At 33.8% G+C, this 12,510-nt stretch overlaps 1 protein-coding gene across 2 annotated transcripts in view; it reads left to right on the top strand.

The window, feature by feature from the left end:
- The window catches only part of FAF1 (Fas associated factor 1), a 378,757-nt gene that overhangs the window by 283,913 nt on the left and 82,334 nt on the right, over window positions 1-12,510 (top strand). For both annotated transcript variants that reach the window (XM_032494244.1, XM_006180232.2), the window contains exons 14-15: window positions 3,193-3,329; window positions 7,260-7,348. In XM_032494244.1, coding sequence (XP_032350135.1) covers window positions 3,193-3,329; window positions 7,260-7,348 — 226 coding nt within the window. The remainder of the gene's footprint in view (window positions 1-3,192; window positions 3,330-7,259; window positions 7,349-12,510) is intronic.

Here is a 12,510-nt window from a genome sequence, read left to right as displayed (position 1 = left end):
CTGAAAATTTTACTAATGATTAGTATATGCTAGCCATCAGATGTTCTGTTTTATTTTTCTCCCCAAACTTTAGATTGAAACCACTTTATCTTATCTTTCCAATTTGAGGTTTCTAATACCAAGAACTGGTGAATATAAGCTATTAATTATATTCTGTTTCTTTGCCAAGGCCATAGTTTGAGGTTTCCCACTCCCTAACACCACCACTACCTACCCACCAACCCCCCAGGGACCAGTGAAATGCTTTATTATACCTGATCTATGCATTCATTTTCTCAATTCTTCCTTCTTCTCCCCCTCCTTCCCTCATTTTAATCCCTTAGTGAGGGTGTTTGTTCTTTATCTTTTCAAATTTGTCACTTTAGCTTTTAACTTTGTAGCTTGTTATTCCCTCTCCTCAAATAGCTCTATCATGAGTAAGTAGGTCGTTTGATTTATTAAAATCTTTTATAATTAAAAAACAAAGCCATTTCTCTTTGCCACAGAACAGTTGCCATTGCTTCTCCCTTTGGTTTTAAGATTGCAGGAATTCAGCTGCTGTGGAAATCATTTTTCCCTCCATGACACCTGACACTGACAAACACCATATGCAGTCAGGCTGACAAGTTTGATGCTGCCACTAGATACACTGGCACACTTTTCTCTCTTCAGAAGGAAAAAAGTACCACAACTATGAGAACCACATTTTTTTCTCTTAAAACAACTTGTTTTTCCCATGTCTGATTTTGCTCTAATGTTTTAAACTGGACTTTTGCTGCTGGTAGTGTGCTGTGAATGGTAACTTTGTGCTGTGAGTGATCTTGAGAGGAAGAAGCAGAGCCGCCCAGCCATGAGACAGATTTGATACTTGTGATGTGTAGTTCCTGTAAATTGTAATGAAACGAACTGACAGGTAGAAATTTTTTAATTTGGGGCTGTCCACTGGCCCTGTAGGCTCTCGATGGCAATTTGAAAATCTCAAAGTAAACATGATTCAGATCTTAGGAAGATTAATCAGATTAATTAAAATTTTAACAAAATCTCTCTTTGATTAGAACAAACTGTTAGTTAAGGCCACTAGAAAGCACCAACTGGCTATGTGATCCCTTTATATTTCTCAACTGCTTCCAAAATATTAGAATGATTTGCCAATACCTGGTAGAAAACTGATCACCTTGTTTTTTATAGTTAGTTGAATGACTTAGGTTAATGTGACTTTGAAGGTTGTACCTCCCTTGAATATGTTTTGTATAGTTTTGAAATTTGTGTTATATATTAATTTAAACCCAACAAGATACCTACATTATCATAATTGTTTTCCCTCCTAGCTCATTTTCACAAAAAGAATTTGGGACGTGTACAATTTCCAGACAAAATCGTCTTGGATTGAACTCTTAAAAGCACTAAGTCAAGTCTGCCTGCCTGCCTCCTTCCCTTCTTTTCTTCCTTCCTTCCTGGCTTCTTTCCTTCCTTCCTTTTGGGGGTCTCCTGTTTAGCTAGTATTTAATGTCACTTGTGAGGCTAGTGCTGTGACGGGCATCTGCTGTGTGATACCCACTTAATCCATTGGTGTGAAAGCAACAAGGACTTATTTCTCCCTTTTGTAGGAAATGGCATTCCAACTGTTTTTTGACATCTTTAATTTCAGAGGTTGCCAATGATCAGATCAGGGTCAAGACTGACTTCAAATATTTTAGTAAGAAGCAGAAAGAAAAATGAGATCCCAACTTTTTAGTCTCCTGATCTACTCACCTCCATTGATGAATTAAAGCAATGTGGGTGTGAAATTTGGTATGGAGGCTTAGGCTGCTTGAGCACCTTTCATCCCATAATAGTTGTGGAATGTGAAGATCTGAATTTTCATGGAAGCACTGATATTTCATGGTCAACAATGGGTTTTTTAAGGCCTTGTCATTTCAAATTGCCATGGAGTCTGGTTTTTGTGGCTCTGAATGTGTATATGAACCTGCCTCCCAGTGAACTTACTGCAATGGTGCTAACTTGTCTTGACATTCTTGCCAACAGTTCTAGCGGCCCTACTTTCTGTAGTCACAGCACAGGTTTTGTGGAGGATGCAGCCTAAATTTCTGGGATGAATTTCTGTAGAGAAGAAATATATTGGCTTTAAAAATTAAGAGGTTTGATTCTGTTTTGAATTTGGATATCAAATGAATCTGAGCACATGACATTTTAATGCCATTTGTCTTTTCAAATAGATTTACCTTCTTACGCATGTGACGACAGGACTTTACTCATCAGCTAGAACATACATTTCAGAGGAGTTGTTACCTAAAATATTATCATAAGGCATAAGAAAATACACGATTTAAGTTGCCTTTCATGAACATAATTAAGAATTAATAAGCCAGTACCAGTGGCTAGTCCCTAGAATTTCCACTGTTTTGCCTTTTGTGACCTGTGTTATTAAAAGTCCATTATTTTTACAGACTTTATTAAATTGGATCTTATTAAAGCATTCTGTATTTGCATTTGGTCTTTCATAATTCATTATTATTATGACATTTACTTTTTACCATCAGATCTGAAAACATATCATAAGCTACCCTTTTCTCTTGAAAGAAATGCTAATTTCAAACAGTCCTCTAATAGAAGAGAAAAGCTTTATCAGTTTTTTCATTTATTCCAGATCGTGTTAAGAATACTAATGCTAGACTTCAGTATGCTAATATCTCTGAGCTTTTTTTGGTCAAAAGCTTAGAATTATTATTTTTATTCCATACTAAGTATGAAACTAGAAGACCTGCTATTACTGGAGAAAGCACAATTCTAAAGTACAGTTCTTGATTCAAAGGACTTGTGAAAATGTTGCTATATCCTGTTTAGACTAGGATGGTGCTATTCAATTTTAACTTTTACTGCACAGTATTTGTCCTCTTTAGGAAAGTCTTTCCTCTTAAAATTTTGTTTGTTTTTCTCATAGTTCAGGATAGTATAACTTGCAATGTTTAAGACTAAGAATCCTATGCTAACAGCCCCAGTCAACATTTAGGATGTGCTGCCTGCTTTTCTGTTGTATCATTTCTGTATCATTTATGATATAGTTGAAAACTTACTTTAGTAAGATTTTGTATATTGATATCAGGCAGTCTAATTAATATATCTAATAAAACACTTTATGAGTCTTTTCTTGGGGTACTGGTAAATTTATTAAACTCTGAAATGAAACTTACTTTGGATTTTGTCTCATTTTAGATTTCTAACAATGTGCAATAGACACTTTGGCAGTGTTGTTGCACAAACCATTCGGACTCAAAAAACAGATCAGTTTCCACTTTTTCTGATTATTATGGGAAAGCGATCATCTAATGAAGTGTTAAATGTGATACAAGGTAAAGTGCATGTCACAAGGGGAGTAGAGTGTCTTCTTGTGTATATGATAACCTTATAATATTTACCATCATAGATGAAAGTAATTCTCTGTATTGGTGAATATCTTTACATTTTAGAGTATAGAAGATCCTGAAGAAGAATACCTTCAAAAAGTATAGGTGCTATGAAAAATGAAATATGCTTCATGGAAATCCAACAGAAACATCTTAATAAAATTGCACAGCCCTAGGGACATAGGATAATCATGTTAAATGTTCGGAATTGCTGAATTTTCTAAATTAGGAATTGTCATAATCAGTTGTCAGATATGACATTTCTTATATGTATACATTGATTTCTTGCTGTAATATTGATTGTTTTAATGAAATGCTTAACTTTAGTTATCTAGAAGAACCAGTGACTGGATATTGTGAATTGAATTGTTCACAGTGGCAGTTGTTTCCTCTCATCTGTGTGAATCCACGTCTAGGATGTAACCCTGAGGCCTGAAGCTATAGGATGCCTGTGAATTTAGTTACAGTGCACGTTCTTTACCAAAAAAAAAAAAAAGAGTGCTTTTTTTTTTTTACTGTTACTAATGTACCCTAAAGATTAGTATAAAATATTACCTTGTTCATGGCAAAGCTTTAATCAAAAACAGTTTATCTTCTCTACACTACAGAGAAAAGGATGTTTCCAGTGCTCCAAGCTAAAGCTTGTGTCTCAGATACTCAATTTCTGCCCCTGTTTAATACGATAGTTCTATAGCAAATAATGTAATGGAGGGAGGGATGTAAATTCTAGTGCCTTTAAAACTCAAGTAAAACAAAACCTCTGATATTTCATGTTTTCTTTATAACTAGAGTATTCCATTTTATAAAGAAGACCTACTAGGGGAACAAATTACGTAGGGTAAATGAATAATGAAGATAATATTTCAATCCTGTTTTCCTGTCATAGGCAATATTACAATAGCTAGTGGTTCTCAAAATGTGGTTGCTGGACCCTGGAGGTCCCCTAGACCCTTTCAGGGGATCTACGAGGTCAAAATTATTTTCATAATAATAATAGACTTTTTTTTGGCTTTTTTTACTGTATTGACATTTGCACTGATAGCACAAAATCAGTGCCATGTAAAACTACTGGCACCTTAGCACAAATTAAAGCCATGACACGAAACTGTACTAGTAGTCATATTTTTCACCTCCATGTATATGCATTTTTTTAATTATTTTTATTAAATTTTAACCTTTTTTATAGTTTGACCTAATGGGCAGACATTTTCTCCAGAATGAACAAAGCGAGTCTGTCACTTCAAGAAAAAAGACTGACAGCATTTGTTGCCAGCGATAAAATTGGAGCTTTTAAGCAAAAATTATATCCTCCATCATTTAAGATTGACAGCTTAAATACTTTTCTGATGACATCAGTGGTGATGTTAACAAATTTTAATTTTTTAGTATCATAAAATTAGGTTTATCAACATTCAAAAGAAATGCATAACTCACTGAACCGGTATTTTCCAAATGACCAATGCATGATGTTGTAAAATCATGCTTGGGTAGAAGATCCATTCAAAGGTCAAGACAGACCAATGGATTTTAATATAACAAACTATAATAAGTTCATTAATATGACTTCAGATTCCTCAGATTCCACTTGTCAGTTTGGGTATATTAAAGTATATCTACAGTTATCTACTAAAATACTCTTTTTTTTTTTCCAACTATATATCTGTGTAAGGCCAGATTTGCTTCATAAATTTCAACCAAGACAACACATTGTAACTGGTTTAATGTAGATATAGATATGAGAACCCGAAATCCAATTGTGTTCTATTAAGCTAGACATTAAAGAAATTTACAAAACTGTTAAAATAATGCCATTCTTCTCACTAAACTTTTTCTTTTGGAACATAGAGTCATTTTTCATAAAAATGTGATATTTATTTGAACAAATTATGGGTCTGTTATTCTTTTTCAAATTATTGATAAATATTTTAGTTTTAATTTCTAAAAAGTAAATGTTGATAACTATAACCCACATAAACAAAAATTCTTCGGGGAATCTCAGTAGTTTTTAAGAGTAGAAAGGAGTTCTGGGGCCAAAAAGTTCGAAAACCACTACAATAGGCTATAAAAAAAAAATCTTCCTTGAACTGCATTAGCTGGTTCTTTTCTCTATCTTGGATCATTAAGGGCTTAGGTATATAAAGTACCTACAAGCCCAATTTGGCAGTGAGTCCTTAGGGCTGAAGTACACTTAATAAGCAGTGGCTTTAAGCCTGGAAATTAATGGCCAGTATGTAGTCACCTGTACAATTATAGTATTTTCCCATTGATGATTCTAGTACCCTCCATAAACTACTCATGCCCCATACTCTGAGTCTTAGTCACCACAGTTTACAAATAAGAAATGGAAACCCAAAGATTTTCCCAGTAACGAAATCTACATTGAAGTTACTTTTAAACTTCTTACCATTTGTTGTATCTATTAAATAACTACCAGTGATTGTGTGTGTATGCCTATGTTCCAGGCACTTTGTATTGTCTCTAATCCTTCTAAGAACCCTACAGAGGTAATCTATCTTCATTTTGCAGATAAGGAAATTGATCTTTAGAGAACTACAGTCCCTCCCTCTTCCCTTATTCATTTATTTACTAAGTGAATACTTATTAAGCCCTTGTCATTTATTAGGCAATTTCTAGGTACTAGACCATATAGTTATAAGTAGCAGAACTAAGGTTAGAACTCTTGCTACAAAGCCAGTTCTGCTTTCCCAGTGACATGATAACCACACCAAGATGTTATTTGTTCTCTAGCTCATTTATTGAGTGATGTGATCAAATTACATCATTTCTTTGGCTAAAGACCACAGATGCTCCCTAATCCCATGTTGCCAGTGGTCATAAGGAAAATTGGGAAAGGACCATTGAAAGATCATGTTAGTCAGGCCCTACTCTGGAATAACACAGACAAGGATGGTTACTATTTGTTGTCTCATTGATGGCCACTACATTAATGAGACAAAACACCTTCTCAGGCCCTGGAGAAAGATAGGCTTTTTTGCCTGTAGGTTTGAAAGAAGAGGGGAAAATGCTATATCTTTGTGTCTTCATAAATTTCTATCTTATAGATGAATCCAAAGTCAATAACAGGACTTACCGCATGCAGGAAATGGCATGTATATGCTAAATGTTTGTTGTGGACTTGGACAGGGAATAAAATAGTGTTAAGGAAAATCAAACATTTTAAATGTCCTTTCCATAAAGATTATAGTGTAGTCATTTGAAAGCAGCTGAAAGGGAAATATATCAGCTGAGAAAAAAAAAGAATTCTTTTTTCAGAAATTGAATTACTATTTCTTTCACCAAATAATTTTTAGTGATAAGAGATAATTCTAAGTAAACAGTATATTGAGGTAGCAAAGAGGACAGGATTTTGAGTCAGATTCATGTGGTTTCAAATTCTGGACCCATCACTTAACCAACTTGATCTTGGTTAGTTAGGTTACTTGAGCTCTGTAAGGCTCATTTTCCTTCTTTTTAAAATAAAAATCATAATGACACCTTTATAGAATTGTTATACAGATTAAATGAGATAATATATAAAGTAGTCTAATCACTGGCATGTAAACAAATGGTAGTTGTTGCTAGTGTTATTAAGTAGATATGTTTGACCCTCATGACCTGGATAGTCTTCTGACAGTGCTAAAAATCCTTATCAAGAGATTGTTCACTCAATCTAAGTATTCTAAAATTTCAACCGCCAGTATACTGCTTCACTCTTACTGAAAATATGGAGCTTTTCAATGAAAACATGAAAGTATTTATTAGCACGCTAGTCTGTAATTTTCTTAGACTGTATTTATTCCTTACTGATAAATTCTAGAATGATTACATTTTATAATAACCTTAATGTGAAGTTTGGCAATCTCCATGTTTTGCTAGGTAACACAACAGTGGATGAGTTAATGATGAGACTCATGGCTGCAGTGGAGATCTTCACAGCCCAACAACAGGAAGATATAAAGGATGAGGTAAGGTGAAAGGTTAAGTAGACCTTTAATAGAATTTGATGAGATAATTTGTCAAATGGTTATGCTTGCCTATGTCATGATTGATAAATAAGGATGATGAAGATGCGTTTCCACATGAACCAAGAACTTTTATGCTACTGAATTTACCCTTCAGTTCATTCTTTTCATGACCCCAGGACCCAACAATTTATTTAACTTTATGAACATTTATACTTCGCTAGATTTGAAGTGGTGGCAGGAGGTCAATTTACAGGAAATGAAATCTGAAGTATGTTTACAGAAGAAACCACAGCCTAAAATATCCTGTCTCTTATATGGATTTTTCACTCACTTTTAAAGTCCTCTTATTCTTTTTAAATATTGAGATTGATTAGCAATAAATAACATTTTACATTTGAATATAGTTTCGAAGCACTGCAAGAATTAGTAGATCTCCAGAATTCTGAATTTCTCCGTCTCCTGAGCATATTCAGATGGTATAGATAATGTGAGCGTGGAACCTCAGGTAAAATAATAATAACAGCAGTGTTTATAATGACAGTAGTAGTCAACACTTACTGAATATTTATAATGTACTAGGCACTATGCTAAACAAGTTACATTTATCATCTCATATGATCCTCAAAACAATCCCATGAGGCGGCATATGAGTCAGAGTTTTGGCAGGAAACAAATGACACTTTCAAACTGGGTTATTTGAGAAGAGTTTAATAAGGAATTATTTATAAAGATATAAAGGTTTATGGGAGCAGACAGTGGATAATACAGACTCTGGGCCTTACAGGGCTGGGAGAGGGTGGTTTATGGAAAGGACTCCTCTTTTGGAGGGATATAGCCAGCCCTTTGTGACCTGGTAAGGAGGAAACCAAGGAATAGCTTCACTTTCCTTTTATACTCTGACCTCCTGCTAGTACCTCCTATTGACCTAACTCAACTAGCAACAGAAAGGCAGGCAAGAGAATCCCCCTGGGCAAAAAGCTAAGTGGAGCATGGATACTGAGTGGTAATAATCCAACGCAGATTGCTACTGTCATCTCTACTTTTCAGATGAGAAAACTGAGGATCAAAAAGCCTAGGTTATTTTACCCAAGGCCACACAGGTAGTCGGATCGAGTAATCTCAAGTAATTATTAGTGCTTTATCAGTCAAGAAATTTCTGGATTTGGGATATAGCCTTAAGATAAAATATGGAACAAATATTACCATTTGTTAATTTTGAGATGCTAAATTCACATATTTATCTAATTATTCTTTTTAATTTTCTCTTTGTTTTCAATTTTTTTTTAAGAAAGATTTACATAGAACAAATAAGGGAGAGTTTGCTTTCTGAGCAATGATGAAAAGTTTCCAGGTATAGTGAGTGTATTCAATAGAATACTCTTTAACTATTGCAAATGGGAAACATGTAAACAATTTTAATATAACTTTGCACTATTGCATCTTACTTTATTTACTTGTCTCTGTCTTCCATTAGACTATGAGTTTAAGAGCAAGGGTTGTATCATATACATATTTGTAACTCTATATTCTAAGAGTGAACCTAGGACAATGTAGGCACTCAAGACATGTTTGTTAAATGATTGAATGAATGAATACTTGGAAGAATTTACATGACATAATGTCACTTGAAAAAATAAAACTTAATTACAGTAGTATAAAACCTGATGTATCCACATTAACGAATATGAGAATTCAGAGTGCTATAACTAGTTTAGAGTTTTAATACTCTTTAGGTTCCTTTCATTGCTATAAAAATGTTGTTTGTAATTTTTCTTTATAGTGTTTCATTTACCCTGAGGGAAAGGTATATGGTGGAAGGATGTTTATCTGTTACTTTATAAATTGACAGTGATATTTTAAAATAATGAAGTACTGTACTTAGTTAGGAATTTGTAATAATAGGTGTGTTGCCATTCAAGATTACATTTATCCTGGAATAGAGGCGTTGATTGACAATAATTCACTAAATACATTCTTCAGCCATTTAAATCTTGAGTCTCATTAGTACTAGATTTACAGATTATGCTGTATAATATGAATATGAATGCTCAATATTTGCATGCATATTTCCAGTTCATTCTTTCATCTTAATTTGTGTTCCTTATAATTCATTGGTAAAGAAGTTGACTTTAATTCCTTTAATACTGAGCACAAAATTTAATATGAGGGTTACAGGAAAAATCTAAGACTCCATATAATTGAAATTTTTATTGAAATTCAACTACAAGAGGTAAGGATTTCTCTTTGTTTTTAGAGGGTCTTCATGAAAGTTATCATTCAGGTAATAAGTAGAGTTCCTAAGGAAAGCTTTTCTTAGTTTAAAGCCTTATTTTTGACTGTGCATAGATCATGATTTGGTATCTGCTGTGGTATAAAAACAAAACAAAACAGTATCCCTTGTAATTGTAAATTTGGCTTTACTTTTTTAAAATTTTCAAATAAGGCTTTATGTTAAGCATGCAATTAAAATCAAATCTGTGAACAGATTTGAAGGATGGCTTCCAAGGCCTCAATTTGTTTAAACTTAACTTTGGTTCAGTTACCTCCATCATTTCAATGATTCTATTGTGTTAGTACAACCAGAGATGCCTATACTATAAAGCTTTTATTAAATAAAACCAAGCCCAAACCATATTCATACTCTGACTCATTCTTCAATGGTCCAGAATGGACTGACCTTTATATCACTAGTTATTCTGTCTCTAACTAGGAAGTATACCTATATATAGCTTTATTCATAGACATTAAATGGTATTGGTTTGGTTTTGTGTTTACTGAGCACCTATCAAGTTTATAGCACTGGGCTAGGTCCTGTGGACAGCGAGTGCTTTGCTCTAGTAAGGGGCTGCTGTCAAAGAATGAGGAGGAAAGCAAATACCAGTACATGACAGTGGCCACATTTTAGAATCTGTTTTTTATTACATCCTGACTCCAAACAGTAGATGCTTCCTAACTTGTAAATAGATTCAGTTTTTTTCCATATGCACTATTTTTTCAGCCATGAGTAATCTAGAAACCTCTGATTATCGAGAGTTTATTATACTTTGTTCTTGATCTGTTTATTGTTTCATCATTTGTTTGTTCATCCATTCAACACTACTTTATTTAGAATCTTCTATCATAGGTGCAAGGATTGCCGCTTTCCAGCCTAACCACTCTAATTAACTCATATCTGAGCAATGGTTTTGTAGTTAATGGTGACGACCCAAATGTTAGAAATCAGGGCAGATTTCAAGGGCAGTTATATCGTTCTCAGTTCTTATGTAATTTTAGGAATACACTAGTGGAACATGGGCAAAATATTTAGAGAGGTGTTCTAGACTTACTGTAAAGGATTCTGATTTGGGGCTTAAAAAACCAGTACTTCCACAGCACAGGGTGGGCGTGCTTATTGGCTCATGGCAGCATTTTGTGTTTCAAAAGAAATTGTTGGCTTTGTGTTTGTTCCATGGAATATGTAACTTTTTTGTCATAAGCTTTCTCTTTATCTTACTGTATAAGTCATCACAAGATAGAGAATAGAAACAGTATCTTTGTGCAAAAATTAAGGCAAAATTCATAAAACAGACTAAACTTTAAAAGAATCTTTCACTATTAGACTTCTTTAAAAATATATCTGGACTACTTTCCGAAACTAGCAAGAATACCATCAGTAGTTCTATTAAGAGACTTTTCCCTGATACAGCTGTGTATAAACTTTTATGTGAGATTAAAAAAACACAGTATTTTTTTTATTGAGTTAAAGTCATTTTACAATGTTGTGTCAAATTCCAGTGTAGAGCACAATTTTTCAGTTATATATGAACATACATGTATTCATTGTCACATTTTCTTTTCGCTGTGAGCTACCATAAGATCTTGTATGTATTTCCCTGTCCTATACAGTATAATCTTGTTTGTTCAAAAACACAGTATTTTTAAACATCAGAATTCCAATGCAAAAGCCATAGAAGATCTAATACCCAGAAGTAGCTTTAAGGAGGAAGGGCTAATGGAGTTAACTGTTAATGATTATGGCACTAAATAGATAGCTAAGTATACCATAGGTGCCTTTCTGTGTAGGTAGTTGCCTTCTGCCCATAAGTAGGTTTGATTTTTTTTTTGAGATATTATTGACATATAACATTATATTAGTTTCAGGTGTACAATATAATGATTTGGTATTTATATATATTACAAAATGATCACAGTAAGTCTAGTTAACATCCATCATCACAAGTAGTTATAATTTTTTTCTTCTGTTGTGAATTTTTAAGATCTCTCTTAACAGAATTCAAATATACAAAACAGTATTATTAACTGTAGTTACCATGTTGTATATTACATCCCCATGACTTATTAATTTTTAACTGGGAGTTTGTACCTTTTGACCACCTTTACCCATTTTACCCACCTCCCAACCAACCACCTCCTCCCCTCATTCCAGTCTCTTGATAATCTTCAGTCAGTTCTCTGTATCTATGAGCTTGATTTTTTTAGAGTCCCCATATAATAAGATTATATGATATATATTTATTGAACATAGCATAATGCTCTCAGGGTCCATCCATGTTGTCAGAAATGGCAAGATTTTCTTCTTTTTGTGAATAAATAATACACACACACACACACACACACTTACTTATATACCTACATACCACATTTTCCTTATCCATTCATCCATCAGTGAACACTTCAGTTGCTTCCATGTCTGCACTATTGTAGATCATGCTGCAATGAACATGGAGGTGCATATATCTTTTTGAGTTAGCATTTTTGTTTCCTTCAGATAAACACCCAGAAGTGAAATTTCTGAATCAGTTAGTAATTCTATTTTTAATTTTTCTGAGGAACCTCTATAATGTTTTACATAGTGGCTGCACCAATTTACATTCTGAGCAATAGTGCGGAAGGGTTCCCTATTCTTCATATCTTTGCCAACACTTGTGTTTTGTCTTCTTGATAACAGCCATTCTAACAGATGTTTTTACTATTGGGTTGTATGAGTTCTTTATATTCTGGATATTAACTCCTTAGCGGATATATGATTTGCAAGTATTTTCTCCCATTTGGTAGCTTGGCTTTTCATTTTGTTAATAATTCCCTTTACTGTGCAAAAGCCTTTTAGTTTGATGTAGTCTTACATGTTTGTTTTTGCTTTTGCCGCCTTTACTTGTGATGTC

Source organism: Camelus ferus, chromosome 13 (genome assembly GCF_009834535.1).
Source record: "Camelus ferus isolate YT-003-E chromosome 13, BCGSAC_Cfer_1.0, whole genome shotgun sequence".
Lineage (NCBI taxonomy): Eukaryota > Metazoa > Chordata > Mammalia > Artiodactyla > Camelidae > Camelus > Camelus ferus.
This window is presented reverse-complemented; position numbering and strand designations above follow the sequence as displayed.